Source organism: Pelodiscus sinensis, chromosome 19 (genome assembly GCF_052426305.1).
Source record: "Pelodiscus sinensis isolate ZL-2025 chromosome 19, ASM5242630v1, whole genome shotgun sequence".
Classification (NCBI taxonomy): Eukaryota; Metazoa; Chordata; order Testudines; family Trionychidae; genus Pelodiscus; species Pelodiscus sinensis.
Genome location: NC_143070.1, coordinates 33,562,716 through 33,588,819, shown reverse-complemented (window position 1 = coordinate 33,588,819; position 26,104 = coordinate 33,562,716). Strand labels below are relative to the sequence as shown.

General features: G+C 71.6%; 3 protein-coding genes across 3 annotated transcripts in view; 1 reads left to right on the top strand and 2 right to left on the bottom strand.

Annotated features, from left to right (window-relative positions):
* The window catches only part of GABBR1 (gamma-aminobutyric acid type B receptor subunit 1), a 53,654-nt gene extending 47,011 nt beyond the window's left edge, over positions 1-6,643 (top strand). The window contains exons 18-23 of the mRNA XM_089771215.1: positions 2,607-2,714; positions 2,814-2,907; positions 3,116-3,243; positions 4,187-4,315; positions 5,223-5,366; positions 5,471-6,643. Coding sequence (XP_089627341.1) covers positions 2,607-2,714; positions 2,814-2,907; positions 3,116-3,243; positions 4,187-4,315; positions 5,223-5,366; positions 5,471-5,722 — 855 coding nt within the window. The 3' untranslated portion in view covers positions 5,723-6,643. The remainder of the gene's footprint in view (positions 1-2,606; positions 2,715-2,813; positions 2,908-3,115; positions 3,244-4,186; positions 4,316-5,222; positions 5,367-5,470) is intronic.
* A 2,637-nt stretch (positions 6,644-9,280) lies between these two features.
* RNF225 (ring finger protein 225) lies at positions 9,281-10,068 on the bottom strand (the record flags this gene model as incomplete). Its single annotated transcript, XM_089770522.1, is given in 2 exon segments — positions 9,281-9,735; positions 9,738-10,068. Coding segments are annotated over 2 exon segments (786 nt in total), but the record flags the coding sequence as incomplete, so codon positions are not given.
* Positions 10,069-12,043: 1,975 nt separating this feature from the next.
* Positions 12,044-13,980, bottom strand: RPS5 (ribosomal protein S5). Its single transcript, XM_089771424.1, has 5 exons — positions 13,768-13,980; positions 13,298-13,507; positions 12,973-13,101; positions 12,787-12,885; positions 12,044-12,151 (listed from the first exon to the last, which is right to left on the bottom strand). The coding sequence occupies exons 1-5, from the start codon at positions 13,963-13,965 to the stop codon at positions 12,083-12,085; spliced, it is 705 nt and encodes a 234-aa protein (XP_089627550.1). The 5' UTR covers positions 13,966-13,980; the 3' UTR covers positions 12,044-12,082.
* Between the last annotated feature and the right edge of the window lie 12,124 nt (positions 13,981-26,104).

Genomic DNA, 26,104 nt, shown 5'->3' with positions numbered 1-26,104 from the left:
TACCGGGCACTAGGGGGCGCTGTGGATTTGCGGGCGCTATACCGGGCACTGGGGGGCGCTGTGGATTTGCGGGCGCTATACCGGGCACTCGGGGGCGCTGTGGATTTGCGGGCGCTATACCGGGCACTAGGGGGCGCTGTGGATTTGCGGGCGCTATACCGGGCAATAGGGGGCGCTGTGGATTTGCGGGCGCTATACCGGGCACTAGGGGGCGCTGTGGATTTGCGGGCGCTATCCCGGGCACTAGGGGGCGCTGTGGATTTGCGGGCGCTATACCGGGCACTAGGGGGTGCTGTGGATTTGCGGGCGCTATACCGGGCACTAGGGGGCGCTGTGGATTTGCGGGCGCTATGCCGGGCACTAGGGGGCGCTGTGGATTTGCGGGCGCTATACCGGGCACTAGGGGGCGCTGTGGATTTGCGGGCGCTATACCGGGCACTAGGGGGCGCTGTGGATTTGCGGGCGCTATGCCGAGCACTAGGGGGCGCTGTGGATTTGCGGGCGCTATGCCGGGCACTAGGGGGCGCTGTGGATTTGCGGGCGCTATGCCGGGCACTAGGGGGCGCTGTGGATTCGGGGGCGCTATACCGGGCACTAGGGGGCGCTGTGGATTTCCGGGCGCTATGCCGGGCACTAGGGGGCGCTGTGGATTTGCGGGCGTATACCGGGCACTAGGGGGTGCTGTGGATTTGCGGGCGCTATGCCGGGCACTAGGGGGCGCTGTCGATTTGCGGGCGCTATACCGGGCACTAGGGGGTGCTGTGGATTTGCGGGCGCTATACCGGGCACTAGGGGGCGCTGTGGATTTGCGGGCGCTATACCGGGCAATAGGGGGCGCTATGGATTTGCGGGCGCTATACCGGGCACTAGGGGGCGCTGTGGATTTGCGGGCGCTGTGCCGGGCACTAGGGGGCGCTGTGGATTTGCGGGCGCTATACCGGGCACTAGGGGGCGCTGTGGATTTGCGGGCGCTATACCGGGCACTAGGGGGCGCTGTGGATTTGCGGGCGCTATGCCGAGCACTAGGGGGCGCTGTGGATGTGCGGGCGCTATGCCGGGCACTAGGGGGCGCTGTGGATTTGCGGGCGCTATGCCGGGCACTAGGGGGCGCTGTGGATTCGGGGGCGCTATACCGGGCACTAGGGGGGGCTGTGGATTTCCGGGCGCTATGCCGGGCACTAGGGGGCGCTGTGGATTTGCGGGCGTATACCGGGCACTAGGGGGCGCTGTGGATTTGCGGGCGCTATACCGGGCACTAGGGGGTGCTGTGGATTCGGGGGCACTATACCGGGCACTAGGGGGCGCTGTGGATTTGCGGGCGCTATGCCGGGCACTAGGGGGTGCTGTGGATTTGCGGGCGCTATACCGGGCACTAGGGGGCGCTGTGGATTTGCGGGCGCTATACCGGGCACTAGGGGGCGCTGTGGATTTCCGGGCGCTATACCGGGCACTAGGGGGCGCTGTGGATTTGCGGGCGTATACCGGGCACTAGGGGGCGCTGTGGATTTGCGGGCGCTATACCGGGCACTAGGGGGTGCTGTGGATTCGGGGGCACTATACCGGGCACTAGGGGGCGCTGTGGATTTGCGGGCGCTATACCGGGCACTAGGGGGTGCTGTGGATTTGCGGGCGCTATACCGGGCACTAGGGGGCGCTGTGGATTTGCGGGCGCTATACCGGGCACTAGGGGGCGCTGTGGATTCGGGGGCGCTATACCGGGCACTAGGGGGCGCTGTGGATTTGCGGGCGCTATACCGGGCGCTAGGGGGCGCTGTGGATTTGCGGGCGCTATACCGGGCACTAGGGGGCGCTGTGGATTTGCGGGCGCTATGCCGAGCACTAGGGGGCGCTGTGGATTTGCAGGCGCTATGCCGGGCGCTAGGGGGCGCTGTGGATTTCCGGGCGCTATACCGGGCGCTAGGGGGCGCTGTGGATTTGCGGGCGCTATACCGGGCACTAGGGGGTGCTGTGGATTTGCGGGGGTATACCGGGCACTAGGGGGTGCTGTGGATTTGCGGGCGCTATACCGGGCACTAGGGGGCGCTGTGGATTTGCGGGCGCTATACCGGGCACTAGGGGGCGCTGTGGATTTGCGGGCGCTATACCGGGCGCTAGGGGGCGCTGGGCGGGGGGGCTGGGGGGCGGGGAGCTGGGGGCCGGGGGCGCTATACCGGGCACTAGGGGGCGCTGTGGATTTGCGGGCGCTATACCGGGCACTAGGGGGCGCTGTGGATTTGCGGGCGCTATACCGGGCACTAGGGGGCGCTGTGGATTTGCGGGCGCTATACCGGGCACTAGGGGGCGCTGTGGATTTGCGGGCGCTATGCCGGGCACTAGGGGGTGCTGTGGATTTGCGGGCGCTATACCGGGCACTAGGGGGCGCGGTGCCGGGGGGGGCGCTGTGGATTTGCAGGTGCTCTGTGGGGCACTATGGGGTGCTGTGTATCTGGGGGCGCTATGCCGGCACTCGGGGGGCTGTGCGTCCGGGGGGGCTGTGCTGGGCAGTAGGGGGCGCCGAGGGGTGCGGGGGGGGGGGGCCGAGGGGCGCGGGGTGGCCGAGGGGCGCAGGGAGCGCCGGCGGCGGCGCTGACTCTCCCCCTCGGCAGACGCTGGAGCCCTGGAAGCTCTACGCCACCGTGGGGCTGCTGGTGGGGCTGGACGTGCTGCTCCTGGCCGTCTGGCAGATCGTGGACCCCCTGCACCGCACCATCGAGGTATGGCCCCGCGGGGCACTGCCGGGGGAAGCTCGCAGCCGGGGGCGGGGTGGGGGGAGGGGCCCCCCGCCGGCCGCTCACCCCCCTCCCTCCCCGCAGGAATTCACCAAAGAGGAGCCGAAAACCGACCTGGACGTCTCCATCCTGCCCCAGCTGGAGCACTGCAGCTCCACCAAGATGAACACCTGGCTGGGTGGGCGGGGCACCGGGGGGAGGGGCTTAGGGAGGGGGCGGGGCCCCGGCTCAGCGGGGGGAGGGTCAGGTGGGGGGCAGCGTGCGGGGTGGGGGCAGTCCCGGGATCTCTGAGCCGCGCCTGTGTGACTCCTGGGGGGCACCCCACAGCCCTGCCCCCTGCCCCCCAACAGCCGCCGCCCCCCCTGACCTGCCCCCGCCCCCCACAGGGATATTCTATGGGTTCAAGGGGCTGCTGCTGCTCCTGGGCATCTTCCTGGCCTACGAGACCAAGAGCGTGTCCACCGAGAAGATCAACGACCACCGGGCCGTGGGCATGGCCATCTACAACGTGGCGGTGAGAGGCGGCCCCCCCCCCCCCCCTGGCCCTCCCCCCGGCCCCCCCCCCCCCCCTGGCCCCCCCCCGGCCCCCTCCAGCCCCCCCGGCTCCCCCCCCCTGGGCCCCCGGCCCCCCCCGCCTCCCTCCCCGCCCCCCCGGCTTCCCCCGCCTCCCCTGCTCCCCGCCTCCCCCCCCCCTCCAGCCCCCCCGGCCCCCCAGCCCCCCGGCCCCCCCTCCTCCCCCTCCCCCCGGCCCCCCAGCCTCCCCCCCCTCCCCCTGGCCTGCCCCCCAGCCCTGCCCCCCAGCCCCCCAGCCTCTCCACTGCCCCCCAGCCTCCCCCCAGCCTCCCCCCGGCCCTCCCCGCCTGCCCCCCGGCTCCCCCCCTCCCCTGCTCCCCCCCGGCCCTCCCCCCAGCCCCCCTCTCCCCCCAGCCTCCCCCCAGCCTCCCCCCAGCTCCCCCTGGCCTCCCCCGGGCCCCCAGCCTCTCCACTGCCCCCCAGCCTCCCCCAGCCCCCCCAGCCTCTCCACTGCCCCCCCCCTCCCCCAGCCCCCCCAGCCTCTCCACTGCCCCCCAGCCCCCCACCCCTCTCTGCCCCCAGCCCTCCAGCCCCCCAACCTCTCCACTGCCCCCCAGCCTCCCCCCAGCCCCCCAGCCTCTCCATTGCCCCCCAGACTCCCCACTGCCCCCAGCCCCCAACCTCTCCACTGCCCCCCATCCCCCCAACCTCTCCACTGCCCCCCAGCCTCCCCACTTCCCCGAATCCTCCCCACTGGGCCGCGGGAATGACCACCAGCCGTGACCCCCAAGTACCCCTCAGTGCGGAAGCATCGGGTACCCCACGGTATCATGCCGCAGTGATATGCGGGGTAGGGGGTTGGGTTGGGGGGTGCCAGGGCAGGGCGCTTCCCCCCTCCCCTCCCCGAGCGGTGACCCTGGCCGCCGGCTCCGCCTGTGCCGCAGGTGCTGTGCCTGATCACCGCGCCCGTCACCATGATCCTCAACAGCCAGCAGGACGCCGCCTTCGCCTTCGCCTCGCTGGCCGTCGTCTTCTCCTCCTACATCACCCTGGTGGTGCTCTTCGTGCCCAAGGTAGGGCCCTGCCCAGGCCGGGGAGCTCTGGGCTGTTGGCTCCCCGTCCGACTGTTGTGGCCGGGGTCGCAGCTCCGGGGAGCTCTGGGCTGTTGGCTCCCCGTCCGACTGTTGTGGCCGGGGTCGCAGCTCCGGGGAGCTCTGGGCTGTTGGCTCCCCGTCCGACTGTTGTGGCCGGGGTCGCAGCTCCGGGGAGCTCTGGGCTGTTGGCTCCCCGTCCGACTGTTGTGGCCGGGGTCGCAGCTCCGGGGAGCTCTGGGCTGTTGGCTCCCCGTCCGACTGTTGTGGCCGGGGTCGCAGCTCCGGGGAGCTCTGGGCTGTTGGCTCCCCGTCCGACTGTTGTGGCCGGGGTCGCAGCTCCTGGGAGCTCTGGGCTGTTGGCTCCCCGTCCGACTGTTGTGGCCGGGGTCGCACGTGGGGCTTCGCAGCTCCGGGGAGCTCTGGGCTGTTGGCTCCCCGTCCAACTGTTGCGAGCTCAGGTCTGGAGGTGGCCTTGGGGCGTTGTCTCTTAACAGTCGGCGCAGGCAGGGAGTTGGATGCCTGTGCTGCAGGTGTAGCAGCGGGGTTTGTGTCTGACTCAGGTGAGGGGGTAGCGGGGAAGTCTGGGGGTCTCTGTGCCGGGTGCGCTTGTTGGTCCTTGTCTGCCTGTTGGCAGAGCAGGAGAAACGAGTTGCCAGGGGAGCTTTTCTGGAGGTAGCCTTGCAGCGACTGTCTCCCAACAGTCCGTGCTGTCTCCGACAGTCAGGACAGACGGAGGCGGGTGTTTCCGGCGGAGCGGTGCGGTGTCGTCTCCGACAATCACCCGCAGGGGGTAGCCGGCAGCCAGCCAGCCTTCTGGGGGTGGCGTTGTGTTTGTCGAGGGGTAGCTGGGGGAGGCCGGACAGTCACCGGGAGGCGCCTGTTGCAGATGCGGCGGCTCATCACCCGGGGCGAGTGGCAGTCGGAGCAGCAGGACACCATGAAAACCGGCTCGTCCACCAATAACAACGAGGAGGAGAAGTCCCGGCTGCTGGAGAAGGAGAACCGGGAGCTGGAGAAGATCATCGCCGAGGTAGGGGGTGGAGAGGCCCCCCACTCCGCCTGTGGGGTCCCTCTCCCCACCCGGGAGGGGGGGGGACACACGACACTCATCCCCCCCCCCCTTCTTTCCGGCAGAAAGAGGAGCGCGTCTCCGAGCTCCGCCAGCAGCTCCAGGACCGGCAGCAGCTGCGCGCCCGGCGCCGCCCCTCCAACCCCGCCTCGCGGGACGGCGGCGGCGCCGACAACCACTTCACCCACGCGGCCGGGCCCGTCCCCACCCTCTACCAGCCCAGCCTGCCCCTGGTGCGCTGCCTCGTCTCCGAACAGGCCGACAAGCTGGGCCGCAGCAACTGCGACGGCAGCCGGGTGCACCTGCTCTACAAGTGACCGCCGAGGAGGGGCGGGGCCTGGGGAAGGGGCGGGGCCTGGGGAAGGGGCGGAGCTTAACGCGGGTCTTTTCCCTTCCGCCCCCCGGTTGCGTCTCTTCGCTTTGGCAACTCTCTCTGTGGCTGTCCAGCGCCCCTTCCCGCCTCCGGAGGCTGCAGGGGGTCCGGGGGGCACCTCACGTGGTCTCTCTGGGGCCGTGTCAGGCTGGAGGGGGGGGGCGATGGCTCGTCACCAAGGCGACACGGGGGCGGGGGGGGGCGGGTGAATCGAGAAATCTCACTGTGTAGCGGCGCCGCGGCGGACCTGGTGGCCAGCAAGATACAGTCACGCACAGCCGGATCGCGTTACCGGGGCGTACGGTCGAGGTGTACTGCACAGCCGGATTTAGTTCCTCCTACGTACGGTGTTCTTGTAGCCTAGAATCTAGGTTTGGTTACCTGTAAGTACAACCAGACTGTAACACACAAGCGGATCTGGTGAGGTGTATGTACCATCGAGCTGGGGTGCGGAGCTGGGGCTGATGGCTGCAATGTACTGTCAGGCTGTAGTGGCACGCCAGCGCTGCTGTAGTTGTAAGTACAGTCCGACGGTAGTGTACAGCTGGGTCTGGTTCCACGTGAGTACAGTCCGACGGTAGTGTACAGCTGGGTCTGGTTCCACGTGAGTACAGTCCGGCTGTAGTGTACAGCTGGGTCTGGTTCCACGTGAGTACAGTCCGGCTGTAGCACACCACCAGATCCGGTCACTTGTATGTACAACCAGACGGTAGCACACGACTGGGTCTGGTTATTTGTCCGTACTATCAAAGTGTAATGCACAGTCGGGTCAGGTTCCTGTAATGTACTGTCAGGCTGTGGTGTACAACCGGGTCTGGTGTTCTCAGTTGCACTTTAGTGAACAACTGGATCTGGTTATTCTCGAGTGCCGGCGTGTTATTTCTGTGCACAGATGAACCGGTGCTCTCGCAACTCCCCGATCCGGGAGGAGTGTCGCGTACAGTCAGCCTGGGGAACACCCTCGGCAGGCGTTGTTCTCCTCCGTCCCACGGTCCCGGCCGTGGGGGCCGACCTGCCCTGGTTACCCACAAGAAGGGCCATGCAGCACTCGTGTGCACAGTCGGATCGGGTTACTCTGGCTACACCCGAGCAACCCTCGGTCGCCCTGCGGCGGGTCACACCCGTGCACAAACAGACAGGGTTTTGCATGGAGAGGTGGGGGGAAGGGCTACACATCCCAGCCCTGCTCCGGCCAGCCAGCTTGGCGGTGACAGCCCCGCTGGGGGCCAGCCGCAGTCTGACTGTAGCGTACAGCCGTTTACTCAGCCGCATGGGCCCTTTCTGGACTGACAGACACAGGCAGGGGGCGGGCATGGGGGGCTGGGGCGGGGCACGGTGTAGCTGGCCACAAAGGGCCCCAGAGACCCCCCCCCCCATGCTCCCTGATGACAGAGTGCCCCCAGCAATGGGGAGCCCCCCCAAGCCCGAAGGCCAGTGACCCCCCCCCCCGGCCTCCATACACACAACCCCCCACGTGGACAGGGACCCCCGCTGCCAAGCCGGAGGGCTGACCCCCAGGGACCCCCGCTGCCAAGCCGGTAGGCTGGGCCTGAGCCAGACCGGCCCCCTTACCCCCTCCCAGCCCTATGCCAGAAAGAGCCCCACCTTGCTCTAACCTGGGGGGGGGGGCGGCTGTTTGCCTCGGGGGGCAGCCCTGGTCTGCAGCCCAGCCCTCCAGCGCGCCCCCCCCCCCCAGGTGCCAGGAAGCTGCCCCCCCTCTCCAGGCACAGCCGGAGCTGCAGGACTCCTGGGCTAGCGCCCTGGCAGGGCAGTGGCAGCGAGTGGTTAGAGCCAGGGGGCTGGGCTTCCCGCCCCCAATCTGGCTGCTCAGGACTGGGTGAGAGTGGAAGGAGCCGGGCCCAGCCCCAAGCAGGAAACTCCTGGGGCCCCACCCGGGGCCCACCCCCCCGTCCCACCGCTCTACCCACTAGGCCTGCTGCCCTGCCCCAGCCAGGGAAACCTGGTATCCCCCCCACCAGCCCCACTGCTCTACCCACTAGGCCCTGCTGCACTCCCCCAGCCAGCAGAGAACCCTGGTATCCCACCCCCCAGCCCCACCGCTCTACCCACTAGGCCCTGCTGCACTCCCCCAGCCAGCAGAGAACCCTGGTATCCCACCCCCCAGCCCCACCGCTCTACCCACTAGGCCTGCTGCCCTGCCCCAGCCAGCAGAGAACCCTGGTATCCCACCCCCCAGCCCCACCGGGCTACCCACTAGGCCCTGCTGCACTCCCCCAGCCAGCAGAGAACCCCCGCGTCCCACCCCCCCAGTCCCACCGCTCTACCCACTAGGCCCTGCTGCACTCCCCCAGCCAGCAGAGAACCCTGGTATCCCACCCCCAGCCCCACCGCTCTACCCACTAGGCCCTGCTGCACTCCCCCAGCCAGCAGAGAACCCTGGTATCCCACCCCCCCCCCCAGCCCCACCGCTCTACCCACTAGGCCTGCTGCACTCCCCCAGCCAGCAGAGAACCCTGGTATCCCACCCCTCCAGCCCCACCGCTCTACCCACTAGGCCCTGCTGCACTCCCCCAGCCAGCAGAGAACCCCCGCGTCCCACCCCCCCAGTCCCACCGCTCTACCCACTAGGCCTGCTGCCCTGCCCCAGCCAGCAGAGAAACCTGGTATCCCCCCACCAGCCCCACCGCTCTACCCACTAGGCCCTGCTGCACTCCCCCAGCCAGCAGAGAAACCTGGTATCCCCCACCAGCCCCACCGCTCTACCCACTAGGCCCTGCTGCACTCCCCCAGCCAGCAGAGAACCCTGGTATCCCACCCCCCAGCCCCACCGCTCTACCCACTAGGCCTGCTGCACTCCCCAGCCAGCAGAGAACCCTGGTATCCCACCCCCCAGCCCCACCGCTCTACCCACTAGGCCTGCTGCACTCCCCCAGCCAGCAGAGAACCCTGGTATCCCACCCCCCAGCCCCACCGCTCTACCCACTAGGCCTGCTGCACTCCCCCAGCCAGCAGAGAACCCTGGTATCCCCACCCCCTCTACCCACTAGGCCTGCTGCACTCCCCCAGCCAGCAGAGAACCCTGGTATCCCCCCCCAGCCCCACCGCTCTACCCACTAGGCCCTGCTGCACTCCCCCAGCCAGCAGAGAACCCTGCATCCCACCCCCCTCCAGCCCCACCGCTCTACCCACTAGGCCCTGCTGCACTCCCCCAGCCAGCAGAGAACCCTGGCATCCCACCCCCTCCAGCCCCACCGCTCTACCCACTAGGCCCTGCTGCACTCCCCCAGCCAGCAGAGAACCCACACATCCCACCTCCCAGCCCCACTCCCCATGTGGGGTCCGGCTTGACCCCCCTTGGTGGTTTTTCCCCCTTTTGCTGCCCCAGACGCCCCCCCCCAAAGCTTGCAAGTGAAAAATTAAAGCATTTAATGAGTCGACGGTGGGGGGGGGGGAAAGCTGGCGGGTGGGGGGTGTCCCCCACCAGTCCCTTTAGCAGCATTCCTGGGGGCCCTTGACCCCTTGGTACCCGGTGGGCACAGGCCTAGGGCTCCCCCTTTTGCCCCCCCAAACGTGGGGGGGCTGAGTCCGATGCGGGGGGCGGTGCCCTAGGACGGCCTCGGCGTGTCACTCCCCGGGGGGTCCTGGGACCCCCTGTCCACCCTGCGGAGGCCACGGGTGGGGGCCCCCCGTCTCCTGCTGCCGCGGGGCCCGGGTCCCCGGCCTGGGGGGCGGTGCCGTTGGGCCAGGGCAGGGTGCCGTTGCTGGTCCCCGGGCCCGGCCCGTAGGCGGCGGGGGGCAGCAGGAAGAAGATGTAGACGCCCGAGACCACCAGCCCCACGGTGAGGGCCACGGCCAGCCCCACGGCCAGGGCGAAGGGCCAGCGGGAGGGGGCCAGCGCCCCTGCCCCCAGCCCCCGGGGCGGCGGGCGGCCCACGTCCACGCTCAGGCTGACGGTGTCGAGGGGGGGCGGCCGGCCCGGCGGGGCCCGGCCACGCAGAGCAGGCCACGGCGGCGGCTGAAGCGGACGGAGGCGGCGGCGGCGGGCGCCAGGCGGGCCAGCAGGTCGCGGCGGGTGGGCAGGCCGGGCGGGCCCCGGCGGGGGGCAGGCGGGGTGGGCTCGCGGCACACGGGGCAGACCAGGGCCCGGCCGGGGGCGGCGGCCACGTGGAGCCGGGCCAGGCACTCGAGGCAGAAGACGTGGCCGCAGCCCAGCGCCTTGGGCACCCTGAAGAGCCGGTCGTAGGGCGAGAAGCAGATCACGCAGTCCAGGGCGCCGTCCTCGTCCGCCGCCGTGGGGCCCCGCGGCCGGGCCCCCCTCCTCCGCCATGCCGGGGGTCACGCCGCCGCCAGCGCCGGCTGGGGGGAGGGAGGGAGGGGCAATGTTTACCGGGCCGAGATAAGAGCCGGGGCTGGCCGCTGCCCCCCCCGCCCCACGGCCCCGTTTGCTCAGGGAGGGGCTGGCGGCCCACCCCGGCCCCACAGGGCCCCCCTGCTGGTACCACCTGCCCTGGAGAGATGGGGGGTAGGAAAGGGAGGGGGCAGGGAGCATGTGCCCCCAAAGCACAACGCAGCCTGCCCCCGACCCCTGCCAACCCGGCCTGTGCCCCATGGCCCCTGCCAGCCCCACTGACTCTGCTAGCTTTGCTGTCGCCCCTCCCTCCCGCCCCACAGCCCTGCCAGCGCCCCCCACTCCTGCCCCACAGCCCCTCCAGAGCAGCCTTTGCCCCACGGCTCCTGCCCCACAGCCCCCTCCAGAGCAGCCTTTGCCCCACGGCTCCTGCCCCACAGCCCCCCTCCAGAGCAGCCTTTGCCCCACGGCTCCTGCCAGTGCCCCATAGCCCTTGCAAGCTTTGCTGATGCCCCTCACTCCTGCCCCACAGCCCCCTCCAGAGCAGCCTTTGCCCCACGGCTCCTGCCAGTGCCCCATAGCCCTTGCAAGGTTTGCTGATACCCCTCACTCCTGCCCCACAGCCCCCTCCAGAGCAGCCTTTGCCCCACGGCTCCTGCCAGTGCCCCATAGCCCTTGCAAGCTTTGCTGATGCCCCTCACTCCTGCCCCACAGCCCCCTCCAGAGCAGCCTTTGCCCCACAGCTCCTGCCAGTGCCCCTCACTCCTGCCCCACAGCCACCTCCAGAGCAGCCTCTACCCTACTCCTGCCCTTCAGCCCCTCACGCCTGCCCCCCCAGTACCTCATTCCAGCCCCACAGCCCCTGCCTTCTGAGCTGCCCCCCCCCCAGTGAGGCTCACCAGCTGTGGGTCAGGTGTGGAGCTGGGCGCTGGCTGCTTGCGGCTCCTGGTGCTCCGGGATCTGCCCCCTACAGCGCCAGGGCGCACTTCCCCCTGCAGCGCCCGCCCCACAGCCCCCCCCCCGGCCGGCCCGCCCTCCGGGTGCGGTCTCAGCCACCAGCCGGTGCCACCGCATTCCCTGCCTGTGGCTATTGGCCAGGAATGCGGCCGGTCCCCCCAGCGCTGAGCGACAGGCGGCTCCCTCCGGCCGTGGGGCTGGCCGGCGAGGGGCAGCCGGAGACCCGTACCAAGGGGCAGGGAGCCAGGGGTACAGGACTGGCAAGCCTCCAGCCGGGCCATGGGGCACAGCCAGGCCTGCCCCACTCCCCCCCCTGAGCCGGGGAGCTGCCCTGTAGACCCCGTGGGGCAGCCCCATAGCCTAGCGGGCCGAGGGGCCGCTGCGTCCCCAGGGGCCGCTGCGTCCCCGCCCCTCACGCTGGCCCAGCCCGCGTGGGAGCTGCCACAGGCGGCTCAGGCCGGCCCAGCGCCACGGGGCAGGATCGGGGGAACCGGTTCCCCACGTCACACGCAGCCCCGCCCCACGCCCTGGGGGCGGCTGAGCCCCTCCTCCCCCGGCACTGCCCCACGCTGCCAGGAGCCAAGGCTGCCCCCAGTGCGGAGTTGGGGGGCCCCTGGCCAGACCCAACGGCCACATCTATCTCACCCCCTTGCACAAGTGTGTGTGTGTGTGTGTGGGGGGGGGGGGAGGGGGGAGACCAGGGCAACCAGCCGCCCCCCCCCCCACAGAGGGGCTGGGGGTAGGGGAAGCCCCCTTGGTTCATACACGTGGTACAGGCCCCCCCCGCAGAGATGGGAGGAGGCTCTCTGCCCCCCCAGGCAGCTCCCTGCAGGGGGGGAAGGGGGGAAGTGTAGGGCAGAGCTCAGCCCGCCGCTACCCCACGCCGCAGCAGGGGGGCAGGTGGAGGAGTAAGAAAGCCGCTCCCTGCCCCAGCAGCCCCGCCCCCCTCCGGGGCCCAGGCCCGCCCCCGGCAGCGCGCAGCTCAGAGAGGACACGTGGGGGGGCGGCGAGCGGTTTATTGAGGGGGCCGGGGGGCTCCTAACGGTTCGATTTGGCCACGCGCTCCAGCTCGTCCTTCTTCTTGATGGCGTAGGAGTTGGACGAGCCCTGGGGGGGAGGAGACCGTGAGCCCCCCGGCCTGGTAGGGCCAGCCCCCCACCCCGCCCCACACCACAGAGCACCCTCCTGCGTTCAGTTCCCAGCTGCCCTCGCCCAAGGGGGCAGGATCTGTCCTGCATTGCTGGGGCTGTCGCCCCCCCCCCCCCCCGCCCCGGAGCTGGGGGCCCCCCGCCCCTCCGGCCCATGGGGATACCCACTCTGGAGGTGAGCCAGGCCCATCACAACCAGGAGGGGAAGCAGCCAGGTGCTACAGCAGCCCCGTCGACCTCCCCCGTCCCCCCCACGTGTAGGGCTGCCCCCCCAGCCCCTCCCGCCCCACGGCACAGAGCGGACAAACCAGACCTTCCTGGCTCCAGTTCCCAGCGGCGCCCCCCCCTCGCAAAGGGGGCAGGATCTACCCTGCATTGGTAGGGACCCCCCCCCAAGAGCTGGGGGAGCACCCCTCTCCAAGTGGGGGCTGCCCCCCTCCAAGCTCGGGGGGGGGGTCTCCCTGCCTAAAGACACCGGGCAGGGTCAGGTATCCCCAGGCCGACCACACCCAGGAGGGGAAGCAGCCAGGTGCTACAGGCGCCCCTGGGACCCCTTCTCCCCCCACATCCGTGGGGCTGCCCCCCGAAGCCAACCTTGGCGGCGTTGATGAGCTCGTCGGCCAGGCACTCGGCGATGGTCTTGATGTTGCGGAAGGCGGCTTCCCGGGCCCCGGTGCACAGCAGCCAGATGGCCTGAGGTGTGGGGGGGACAAAGAGGGGGGCGGTTACCACAGACCCACAGGCCGTGGGGCAGGGGTTAGGGAGGGCGCGGCCGGGTACCTGGTTGACGCGGCGCAGCGGGGACACGTCCACCGCCTGTCTGCGCACGGTGCCGGCGCGGCCGATGCGGGTGGAGTCCTCCCGGGGGCCGCTGTTGATGATGGCGTTGACCAACACCTGCAGGGGGTTCTGCGGGGAGACAGGCGCACGGAGCCGTCAGGCGGCCGCCTTCCCGCTCCCGTTTCCGCCCGCGTGCGGGTTAAATTTTGCGCGCGCACCGCGCGCCGCAAGGGAGCACGCACCGCACCGCAAGGGGACCCCACCCCTCTCCCACCCCTCAGGAACCCCCCGGCAGGGCCCCCCCCCCGCCCCACGGCTGCCCCACCTCCCCGGTGAGCAGGTGGATGATCTCGAAGGCGTGCTTGACGATGCGCACGGTCATCAGCTTCTTGCCGTTGTTGCGGCCGTGCATCATCATGGAGTTGGTGAGGCGCTCCACGATGGGGCACTGCGCCTTGCGGAAGCGCTTGGCCGCGTAGCGCCCGGCGCTGTGGGGCAGGTACTTGGCGTACTTCTCCTTCACCGCGATGTAGTCCTGCCCGGGGGAGAGACGCCCGCGTTAGCGCCCCCGCGGCGGCTCCCCCCCCACACAACGGGAGGGGAGGAGCCAAGCGTCCGGCGCCCCCCCCACACACAACGGGAGGGGGAGGAGCCAAGCGTCCGGCGCCCCCGCCCCCACACACACACAACGGGAGGGGGAGGGGCCAAGCGTCCGGCGCCCCCCCACACACACACACACACACGGGAGGGGAGGAGCCAAGCGTCCGGCGCCCCCCGCCGCCGCCCCCGCCGCACCTGCAGGGAGATGTCATTGATCTGCACGTCGTCCGTGCTCCATTTCCCGAAGAGCTTGATGTCGGGGGTCTCGGCCACGGCGGGCGCCGTCTCCCAGTCGGTCTTCTGGAGGGGGAGGGGGAGGGTCAGCGGGGCAGCCGGGCCCCATAGCGCAGGCCCCGAGCGCCCCCTGGCCCAGTCCCCTCCCACAGAGCCCATGGGGGGGCGCCCGCGGTGCCGGACCCCCCCGCCGTGGAGGGGATTTAAAGTGGGCCCCCCTCCCCGCGTAGGGGGCACCGCTCCGTGGAGTCTGGAAGTGCCTGCACCCCAGAATCGGGCCCCCCCACGCACGGTTCCCCGCCCCCGACGTTCGAACCACCCCCCCAATGCAGGGTCGCCCCCCCTCCCTCCCCACGCCCCCCCCCGCATTCCATCCCCCCTTCCCCTCCCACGCACGGCTCCCCGCCCCCGACGTTCGAACCACCCCCCAATGCAGGGTCGCCCCCCCACCTTCTCCACGGAGGCTTCCCTCCCCCCTGCATTCCATCCCTCCCCCCACGCGCCGCCCCCCCATACCCCTGTCCCCCCCGGGTTCCATCCTCCCTCCCGCCCCCCCCACGCGCCCCCCCGCGCTCCCTCTGCGTTCCATCCCCCCCCCCCCCCCACGCGGCCCCCCCCCCCCCGCATCCACCCCCTCCCTCCCCCACGCGCGCCCCCCTCCCTCCCGCGTTCCATCCCCCTCCTCCCCCCCACGCGGCCCCCCCCCCCGCGTTCCATCCCCCTCCCTCCCTCCCCACGCGCGCCCCCTCCCTCCCGCGTTCCATCCCCCCTCCCTCCCTCCCCACGCGCGCCCCCTCCCTCCCGCGTTCCATCCCCCCCCTCCCTACCCACGCGCGGCCCCCGCGTTCCATCCCCCCCTCCCTACCCACGCGCGGCCCCCCTCCCTCCCGCGTTCCATCCCCCTCCCTCCCTACCCACGCGCGGCCCCCCCGCGTTCCATCCCCCCTCCCTACCCACGCGCGGCCCCCTCCCTCCCGCGTTCCATCCCCCCTCCCTCCATCGCCACGCGCGCCCCCCCCTCCCTCCCGCGTTCCATCCCCCCCCCCCCACGCGCACCCCCCCCCCCGGCATTCCACGCAAGGTTCCATTCCCCCCTCCCCCCGCGCGCTCACATGGCGGCAGCTCCGGCGGCGTCCGGCCCAGGAAAGAGGCTTCCGCACGGGGTCTCCCGGCCTCTTATGATACAGGCGGGCCGGGCTGACCTTGCGGCGGCGGACTGCGCATGCGGCCCGGAGCCGCGCGGGCGCGCCGAGCGCTTCCGAAGCCTCGCTTCCGCCCAGAGCACCGCCCGCTCGGCCCTCGTGCGCAGGCGCGCGCACCTCTCCCTCCCCCCGCGCCAGGCGCCCGGCGCCGCCTTTTCTGACGCATGCGCGTGGCAAAATGGCCGCGAGCGCGAGCGCATGCGCAGGAGCTGTCTTTCGCCCCACGGGCTTTTCCTGCCCCGCGCCGCTTCGTTGGCGCATGCGCGAGATCGGCCAGGCGGCGCTTGCGCGTTGGCCCCTGCGAAGCGAGCGGCGCCATGTCTAGTGAGGGCAGCTGCCCTAAGCACCTCCCCTTCCCACGTGACCAGAGACCCCCCCCCCCAAAGCTAGGGGCCGGGCTCACCCCCCACACTGGCCCCCCAAAGCTAGGGGCCGGACTCACCCCCCACACTGGCCCCCCCAAAGCTAGGGGCCGGGGTCACCCCCCACACTGGCCCCCCCAAAGCTAGGGGCCGGGCTCACCCCTCACACTGGCCCCCCCAAAGCTAGGGGCCGGGGTCACCCCTCACACTGGCCCCCCCAAAGCTAGGGGCCGGGCTCACCCCCCACACTGGCCCCCCCAAAGCTAGGGGCTGGAGTCACCCCCACACTGGCCCCCCAAAGCTAGGGGCCGGGGTCACCCCCCACACTGGGCCCCCCAAAGCTAGGGGCCGGGCTCACCCCCCACACTGGCCCCCCAAAGCTAGGGGCCGGGCTCACCCCCCACACTGGCCCCCCCAAAGCTAGGGGCTGGGCTCACCCCTCACACTGGCCCCCCAAAGCTAGGGGCTGGGCTCACCCCTCACACTGGCCCCCCAAAGCTAGGGGCTGGGCTCACCCCTCACACTGGCCCCCCAAAGCTAGGGGCTGGGGTCACCCCCCACACTGGCCCCCCCAAAGCTAGGGGCCGGGCTCACCCCCCACACTGACCCCCCCAAAGCTAGGGGCCGGGCTCACCCCTCACACTGGCCCCCCAAAGCTAGGGGCCGGGGTCACCCCCCACACTGGCCCCCCAAAGCTAGGGGCCGGGCTCACCCCCCACACTGGCCCCCCCAAAGCTAGGGGCCGGGCTCACCCCCCACACTGGCTCCCCAAAGCTAGGGGCCGGGCTCACCCCCCACACTGGCCCCCCCAAAGCTAGGGGCCGGGCTCACCCCCCACACTGGCTCCCCAAAGCTAGGGGCCGGGGTCACCCCCCACACTGGGCCCCCCAAAGCTAGGGGCCGGGCTCACCCCCACACTGGCCCCCCCAAGCTAGGGGCCGGGGTCACCCCCCACACTGGCCCCCCCAAAGCTAGGAGCCGGGCTCACCCCTCACACTGGCCCCCCCAAGCTAGGGGCCGGGGTCACCCCCCACACTGGCCCCCCCAAAGCTAGGAGCCGGGCTCACCCCCCACACTGGCCCCCCCAAAGCTAGGGCCCGGGCTCACCCCCCACACTGGCCCCCCCAAAGCTAGGGGCCGGGGTCACCCCCCACACTGGACCCCTCAAAGCTAGGGGCTGGGCTCACCCCCCACACTGGCCCCCCCAAAGCTAGGGGCCGGGGTCACCCCCCACACTGGCCCCCCCAAAGCTAGGGGCTGGGCTCACCCCCCACACTGGCCCCCCCCAAAGCTAGGGGCCGGGGTCACCCCTCACACTGGGCCCCCGAAAGCTAGGGGCCGGGGTCACCCCTCACACTGGCCCCCCCAAAGCTAGGGGCCGGGGTCACCCCTCACACTGGCCCCCCCAAAGCTAGGGGCTGGGCTCACCCCCCACACTGGCCCCCCCCAAAGCTAGGGGCCGGGGTCACCCCTCACACTGGGCCCCCGAAAGCTAGGGGCCGGGGTCACCCCCCACACTGGCCCCGCCAAAGCTAGGGGCCGGGGTCACCCCTCACACTGGGCCCCCCCAAAGCTAGGGGCCGGGCTCACCCCCCACACTGGCCCCCGCAAAGCTAGGGGCCGGGGTCACCCCCCACACTGGCCCCCCCAAGCTAGGGGCTGGAGTCACCCCCACACTGGGCCCCCCAAAGCTAGGGGCCGGGCTCACCCCTCACACTGGCCCCCCCAAAGCTAGGGGCCGGGGTCACCCCCCACACTGACCCCCCCAAAGCTAGGGGCCGGGCTCACCCCTCACACTGGCCCCCCCAAAGCTAGGGGCCGGGGTCACCCCCCACACTGGCCCCCCCAAAGCTAGGGGCCGGGGTCACCCCTCACACTGGCCCCCCCAAAGCTAGGGGCCGGGCTCACCCCCCACACTGGCCCCCCCAAAGCTAGGGGCCGGGGTCACCCCCCACACTGGCCCCCCCAAAGCTAGGGGCCGGGCTCACCCCCCACACTGCCCCCCCCCAAAGCTAGGGGCCGGGGTCACCCCTCACACTGGCCCCCCCAAAGCTAGGGGCCGGGGTCACCCCCCACACTGGCCCCCCCAAAGCTAGGGGCTGGGCTCACCCCTCACACTGGCCCCCCCAAAGCTAGGGGCCGGGGTCACCCCCCACACTGGCCCCCCCAAAGCTAGGGGCCGGGGTCACCCCCCACACTGGCCCCCCCAAAGCTAGGAGCCGGGCTCACCCCTCACACTGGCCCTCCCAAAGCTAGGGGCCGGGGTCACCCCCCACACTGGCCCCCCCAAAGCTAGGGGCCGGGGTCACCCCCCACACTGGCCCCCCAAAGCTAGGGGCCGGGCTCACCCCCCACACTGGCCCCCCCAAAGCTAGGGGCCGGGGTCACCCCCCACACTGGGCCCCCCCAAAGCTAGGGGCCAGGCTCACCCCCCACACTGGCCCCCCAAAGCTAGGGGCTGGGGTCACCCCCCACACTGGCCCCCCCCAAAGCTAGGGGCCGGGCTCACCCCCCACACTGGCCCCCCCCAAAGCTAGGGGCCGGGCTCACCCCCCACACTGGCCCCCCCAAAGCTAGGGGCCGGGCTCACCCCCCACACTGGCCCCCCAAAGCTAGGGGCCGGGCTCACCCCCCACACTGACCCCCCAAAGCTAGGGGCCGGGGTCACCCCTCACACTGGCCCCCTCAAAGCTAGGGGCCGGGGTCACCCCCCCACACTGGCCCCCCCAAAGCTAGGGGCCGGGGTCACCCCCCACACTGGCCCCCCCCAAAGCTAGGGGCCGGGGTCAAGCCCCACACTGGCCCCCCCAAAGCTAGGGGCCGGGCTCACCCCTCACACTGGCCCCCCCAAAGCTAGGGGCCGGGGTCACCCCCCACACTGGCCCCCCCAAAGCTAGGGGCTGGGCTCACCCCCACACTGGCCCCCCCAAAGCTAGGGGCCGGGGGTCACCCCCCACACTGGCCCCCCCCAAAGCTAGGGGCCGGGGGTCACCCCCCACACTGGCCCCCCCAAAGCTAGGGGCTGGGCTCACCCCCACACTGGCCCCCCCAAAGCTAGTGGCTGGGGTCACCCCCCACACTGGCCCCCCCAAAGCTAGGGGCCGGGGTCACCCCCCAAACTGGCCCCCCAAAGCTAGGGGCCGGGGTCACCCCCCACACTGGCCCCCCAAAGCTAGGGGCCGGGGTCACCCCCCACACTGGCCCCCCAAAGCTAGGGGCCGGGGTCACCCCTCACACTGCGCCCCCCAAAGCTAGGGGCCGGGGTCACCCCCCACACTGGCCCCCCCAAAGCTAGGGGCCGGGGTCACCCCCCACACTGGCCCCCCAAAGCTAGGGGCCGGGGTCACCCCTCACACTGCGCCCCCCAAAGCTAGGGGCCGGGCTCACCCCCCACACTGGCCCCCGCAAAGCTAGGGGCCGGGGTCACCCCCCACACTGGCCCCCCCAAGCTAGGGGCTGGAGTCACCCCCACACTGGGCCCCCCAAAGCTAGGGGCTGGGCTCACCCCTCACACTGGCCCCCCAAAGCTAGGGGCTGGAGTCACCCCCACACTGGGCCCCCCAAAGCTAGGGGCCGGGCTCACCCCTCACACTGGCCCCCCCAAAGCTAGGGGCCGGGGTCACCCCCCACACTGACCCCCCCAAAGCTAGGGGCCGGGCTCACCCCTCACACTGGCCCCCCCAAAGCTAGGGGCCGGGGTCACCCCTCACACTGGCCCCCCCAAAGCTAGGGGCCGGGGTCACCCCCCACACTGCCCCCCCCCAAAGCTAGGGGCCGGGCTCACCCCCCACACTGCCCCCCCCCAAAGCTAGGGGCCGGGGTCACCCCTCACACTGGCCCCCCCAAAGCTAGGGGCCGGGGTCACCCCCCACACTGGCCCCCCCAAAGCTAGGGGCTGGGCTCACCCCTCACACTGGCCCCCCCAAAGCTAGGGGCCGGGGTCACCCCCCACACTGGCCCCCCCAAAGCTAGGGGCCGGGGTCACCCCCCACACTGGCCCCCCCAAAGCTAGGAGCCGGGCTCACCCCTCACACTGGCCCTCCCAAAGCTAGGGGCCGGGGTCACCCCCCACACTGGCCCCCCAAAGCTAGGGGCCGGGGTCACCCCCCACACTGGCCCCCCAAAGCTAGGGGCCGGGCTCACCCCCCACACTGGCCCACCCAAAGCTAGGGGCCGGGGTCACCCCCCACACTGGGCCCCCCCAAAGCTAGGGGCCGGGCTCACCCCCCACACTGGCCCCCCCAAAGCTAGGGGCCGGGGTCACCCCCCACACTGGCCCCCCCCAAAGCTAGGGGCCGGGCTCACCCCCCACACTGGCCCCCCCCAAAGCTAGGGGCCGGGCTCACCCCCCACACTGGCCCCCCCAAAGCTAGGGGCTGGGCTCACCCCCCACACTGGCCCCCCAAAGCTAGGGGCCGGGCTCACCCCCCACACTGACCCCCCAAAGCTAGGGGCCGGGGTCACCCCTCACACTGGCCCCCTCAAAGCTAGGGGCCGGGGTCACCCCCCACACTGGCCCCCCCAAAGCTTGGGGCCGGGGTCACCCCTCACACTGGCCCCCCCAAAGCTAGGGGCCGGGGTCACCCCCCACACTGGCCCCCCCCAAAGCTAGGGGCCGGGGTCAAGCCCCACACTGGCCCCCCCAAAGCTAGGGGCCGGGGTCAAGCCCCACACTGGCCCCCCAAAGCTAGGGGCCGGGGTCACCCCTCACACTGGCCCCCCAAAGCTAGGGGCCAGGGTCACCCCCCACACTGGCCCCCCCAAAGCTAGGGGCTGGGCTCACCCCCACACTGGCCCCCCCAAAGCTAGGGGCCGGGGGTCACCCCCCACACTGGCCCCCCCCAAAGCTAGGGGCCGGGGGTCACCCCCCACACTGGCCCCCCCAAAGCTAGGGGCTGGGCTCACCCCCACACTGGCCCCCCCAAAGCTAGTGGCTGGGGTCACCCCCCACACTGGCCCCCCCAAAGCTAGGGGCCGGGGTCACCCCCCAAACTGGCCCCCCAAAGCTAGGGGCCGGGGTCACCCCCCACACTGGCCCCCCAAAGCTAGGGGCCGGGGTCACCCCTCACACTGCGCCCCCCAAAGCTAGGGGCCGGGGTCACCCCCCACACTGGCCCCCCCAAAGCTAGGGGCCGGGGTCACCCCCCACACTGGCCCCCCAAAGCTAGGGGCCGGGGTCACCCCTCACACTGGCCCCCCCAAAGCTAGGGGCTGGGGTCACCCCTCACACTGCGCCCCCCAAAGCTAGGGGCTGGGCTCACCCCTCACACTGGCCCCCCAAAGCTAGGGGCTGGGGTCACCCCTCACACTGGGCCCCCCCAAAGCTAGGGGCCGGGGTCACCCCTCACACTGGCCCCCCCAAAGCTAGGGGCCGGGGTCACCCCCCACACTGGCCCCCCCAAAGCTAGGGGCCGGGGTCACCCCCCACACTGGCTCCCCAAAGCTAGGGGCCGGGGTCACCCCTCACACTGGCCCCCCCAAAGCTAGGGGCCGGGGTCACCCCCCACACTGGCCCCCCCAAAGCCAGTGGCTGGGGTCACCCCTCACACTGGGCCCCCCAAAGCTAGGGGCCGGGGTCACCCCCCACACTGACCCCCCCAAAGCTAGGGGTCGGGGTCACCCCTCACACTGGCCCCCCCAAAGCTAGGGGCTGGGCTCACTCCCCACACTGGACCCCCCAAAGCTAGGGGCTGGGCTCACCCCCCACACTGGACCCCGCCAAAGCTAGGGGCCGGGGTCACCCCTCACACTGGGCCCCCCAAAGCTAGGGGCTGGGCTCACCCCTCACACTGGGCTCCCCAAAGCTAGGGGCTGGGCTCACCCCTCACACTGGCCCCCCCAAAGCTAGGGGCTGGGGTCACCCCTCACATTGGGCCCCCCAAACCTAGGGGCTGGGCTCACCCCCCACACTGCGCCCCCCAAAGCTAGGGGCCGGGCTCACCCCCCACACTGGGCCCCCCCAAAGCTAGGGGCCGGGCTCACCCCCCACACTGGACCCCGCCAAAGCTAGGGGCTGGGCTCACCCCTCACACTGCGCCCCCCAAAGCTAGGGGCCGGGCTCACCCCCCACACTGGGCCCCCCCAAAGCTAGGGGCCGGAGTCAAGCCCCACACTGGCCCCCCCAAAGCTAGGGGCCGGGGTCACCCCCCACACTGGCCCCCCCAAAGCTAGGGGCCGGGGTCACCCCTCACACTGGCCCCCCCAAAGCTAGGGGCCGGGGTCACCCCCCACACTGGCCCCCCCCAAAGCTAGGGGCCGGGGTCAAGCCCCACACTGGCCCCCCCAAAGCTAGGGGCCGGGCTCACCCCTCACACTGGCCCCCCCAAAGCTAGGGGCCGGGGTCACCCCTCACACTGGCCCCCCCAAAGCTAGGGGCCGGGGTCACCCCCCACACTGGCCCCCCCAAAGCTAGGGGCTGGGCTCACCCCCACACTGGCCCCCCCAAAGTAGGGGGCCGGGGTCACCCCCCACACTGGCCCCCCCCAAAGCTAGGGGCCGGGGGTCACCCCCCACACTGGCCCCCCCAAAGCTAGGGGCCGGGCTCACCCCCACACTGGCCCCCCCAAAGCTAGTGGCTGGGGTCACCCCCCACACTGGCCCCCCCAAAGCTAGGGGCCGGGGTCACCCCCCACACTGGCCCCCCAAAGCTAGGGGCCGGGGTCACCCCCCACACTGGCCCCCCAAAGCTAGGGGCCGGGGTCGCCCCTCACACTGCGCCCCCCAAAGCTAGGGGCCGGGGTCACCCCCCACACTGGCCCCCCCAAAGCTAGGGGCCGGGGTCACCCCCCACACTGGCCCCCCAAAGCTAGGGGCCGGGGTCACCCCTCACACTGCGCCCCCCAAAGCTAGGGGCTGGGCTCACCCCCCACACTGGGCCCCCAAGCTAGTGGCTGGGGTCACCCCCCACACTGGCCCCCCCAAAGCTAGGGGCCGGGGTCACCCCTCACACTGGCCCCCCCAAAGCTAGGGGCCGGGGTCACCCCCCACACTGGCCCCCCCAAAGCTAGGGGCCGGGGTCACCCCCCACACTGGCTCCCCAAAGCTAGGGGCCGGGGTCACCCCTCACACTGGCCCCCCCAAAGCTAGGGGCCGGGGTCACCCCCCACACTGGCCCCCCCAAAGCTAGTGGCTGGGGTCACCCCTCACACTGGGCCCCCCCAAAGCTAGGGGCTGGGCTCACCCCTCACACTGGGCCCCCCCAAAGCTAGGGGCTGGGGTCACCCCTCACACTGGGCCCCCCCAAAGCTAGGGGCTGGGCTCACCCCCCACACTGGACCCCGCCAAAGCTAGGGGCTGGGGTCACCCCTCACACTGGCCCCCCAAAGCTAGGGGCTGGGCTCACCCCCCACACTGGGCCCCCCAAGCTAGTGGCTGGGGTCACCCCTCACACTGGGCCCCCCCAAAGCTAGTGGCTGGGGTCACCCCCCACACTGGACCCCGCCAAAGCTAGGGGCTGGGGTCACCCCCCACACTGGCCCCCCCAAAGCTAGTGGCTGGGGTCACCCCTCACACTGGGCCCCCCAAAGCTAGGGGCTGGGGTCACCCCCCACACTGGCCCCCCCAAAGCTAGGGGCCGGGGTCACCCCTCACACTGTGCCCCCCAAAGCTAGGGGCCGGGCTCACCCCCCACACTGGACCCCGCCAAAGCTAGGGGCCGGGGTCACCCCTCACACTGGCCCCCCAAAGCTAGGGGCCGGGGTCACCCCTCACACTGGCCTCCCCAAAGCTAGGGGCTGGGCTCACCCCCCACACTGGACCCCGCCAAAGCTAGGGGCCGGGGTCACCCCTCACACTGGCCCCCCAAAGCTAGGGGCCGGGGTCACCCCTCACACTGGCCTCCCCAAAGCTAGGGGCTGGGCTCACCCCCCACACTGGCCCCCCCAAAGCTAGGGGCCGGGGTCACCCCTCACACTGGCCTCCCCAAAGCTAGGGGCTGGGGTCACCCCTCACACTGGGCTCCCCAAAGCTAGGGGCTGGGCTCACCCCCCACACTGGACCCCGCCAAAGCTAGGGGCTGGGGTCACCCCTCACACTGGGCCCCCCAAAGCTAGGGGCTGGGCTCACCCCCCACACTGGACCCCGCCAAAGCTAGGGGCTGGGCTCACCCCCCACACTGGACCCCGCCAAAGCTAGGGGCTGGGCTCACCCCTCACACTGCGCCCCCCAAAGCTAGGGGCCGGGCTCACCCCCCACACTGGACCCCGCCAAAGCTAGGGGCTGGGCTCACCCCTCACACTGCGCCCCCCAAAGCTAGGGGCCGGGCTCACCCCCCACACTGGACCCCGCCAAAGCTAGGGGCTGGGCTCACCCCCCACACTGGACCCCGCCAAAGCTAGGGGCTGGGCTCACCCCCCACACTGGGCCCCCCCAAAGCTAGGGGCCGGGGTCAAGCCCCACACTGGCCCCCCCAAAGCTAGGGGCCGGGGTCACCCCCCACACTGGCCCCCCCAAAGCTAGGGGCCGGGGTCACCCCTCACACTGGCCCCCCCCAAAGCTAGGGGCCGGGGTCAAGCCCCACACTGGCCCCCCCAAAGCTAGGGGCCGGGCTCACCCCTCACACTGGCCCCCCCAAAGCTAGGGGCCGGGGTCACCCCTCACACTGGCCCCCCCAAAGCTAGGGGCTGGGCTCACCCCCACACTGGCCCCCCCAAAGCTAGGGGCCGGGGGTCACCCCCCACACTGGCCCCCCCCAAAGCTAGGGGCCGGGGGTCACCCCCCACACTGGCCCCCCCAAAGCTAGGGGCTGGGCTCACCCCCACACTGGCCCCCCCAAAGCTAGTGGCTGGGGTCACCCCCCACACTGGCCCCCCCAAAGCTAGGGGCCGGGGTCACCCCCCACACTGGCCCCCCAAAGCTAGGGGCCGGGGTCACCCCTCACACTGCGCCCCCCAAAGCTAGGGGCCGGGGTCACCCCCCACACTGGCCCCCCCAAAGCTAGGGGCCGGGGTCACCCCCCACACTGGCCCCCCAAAGCTAGGGGCCGGGGTCACCCCTCACACTGCGCCCCCCAAAGCTAGGGGCTGGGCTCACCCCCCACACTGGGCCCCCAAGCTAGTGGCTGGGGTCACCCCTCACACTGGGCCCCCCCAAAGCTAGGGGCCGGGGTCACCCCTCACACTGGCCCCCCCAAAGCTAGGGGCCGGGGTCACCCCCCACACTGGCCCCCCCAAAGCTAGGGGCCGGGGTCACCCCCCACACTGGCTCCCCAAAGCTAGGGGCCGGGGTCACCCCTCACACTGGCCCCCCCAAAGCTAGGGGCCGGGGTCACCCCCCACACTGGCCCCCCCAAAGCTAGTGGCTGGGGTCACCCCTCACACTGGGCCCCCCCAAAGCTAGGGGCTGGGCTCACTCCCCACACTGGACCCCGCCAAAGCTAGGGGCCGGGGTCACCCCTCACACTGGGCCCCCCAAAGCTAGGGGCTGGGCTCACCCCCACACTGGACCCCGCCAAAGCTAGGGGCCGGGGTCACCCCTCACACTGGGCCCCCCAAAGCTAGGGGCTGGGCTCACCCCCCACACTGGACCCCGCCAAAGCTAGGGGCTGGGGTCACCCCTCACACTGGGCCCCCCAAAGCTAGGGGCTGGGCTCACCCCCCACACTGGACCCTGCCAAAGCTAGGGGCTGGGGTCACCCCTCACACTGGGCTCCCCAAAGCTAGGGGCTGGGGTCACCCCTCACACTGGGCTCCCCAAAGCTAGGGGCCGGGGTCACCCCTCACACTGGGCCCCCCAAAGCTAGGGGCTGGGCTCACCCCCCACAGTGGGCCCCCCAAGCTAGTGGCTGGGGTCACCCCTCACACTGGGCCCCCCCAAAGCTAGGGGCTGGGCTCACCCCCCACACTGGACCCCGCCAAAGCTAGGGGCTGGGGTCACCCCTCACACTGCGCCCCCCAAAGCTAGGGGCCGGGCTCACCCCCCACACTGGGCCCCCCCAAAGCTAGGGGCCGGGGTCACCCCCCACACTGGACCCCGCCAAAGCTAGGGGCTGGGCTCACCCCTCACACTGCGCCCCCCAAAGCTAGGGGCTGGGCTCACCCCCCACACTGGGCCCCCCAAGCTAGTGGCTGGGGTCACCCCTCACACTGGGCCCCCCCAAAGCTAGGGGCTGGGGTCACCCCCCACACTGGACCCCGCCAAAGCTAGGGGCTGGGGTCACCCCCCACACTGGCCCCCCCAAAGCTAGGGGCTGGGGTCACCCCTCACACTGGGCTCCCCAAAGCTAGGGGCCGGGGTCACCCCTCACACTGGGCTCCCCAAAGCTAGGGGCTGGGGTCACCCCTCACACTGGGCTCCCCAAAGCTAGGGGCTGGGCTCACCCCCCACACTGGGCCCCCCAAGCTAGTGGCTGGGGTCACCCCTCACACTGGGCCCCCCCAAAGCTAGGGGCTGGGGCTCACCCCCCACACTGGGCCCCCCAAAGCTAGGGGCTGGGCTCACCCCCCACACTGGGCCCCCCAAGCTAGTGGCTGGGGTCACCCCTCACACTGGGCCCCCCCAAAGCTAGGGGCCGGGGTCACCCCCCACACTGGACCCCGCCAAAGCTAGGGGCTGGGGTCACCCCTTACACTGGGCTCCCCAAAGCTAGGGGCTGGGCTCACCCCCCACACTGGGCCCCCCAAGCTAGTGGCTGGGGTCACCCCTCACACTGGGCCCCCCCAAAGCTAGGGGCCGGGGTCACCTTTCACACTGGGCCCCCCAAAGCTAGGGGCTGGGCTCACCCCCCACACTGGGCCC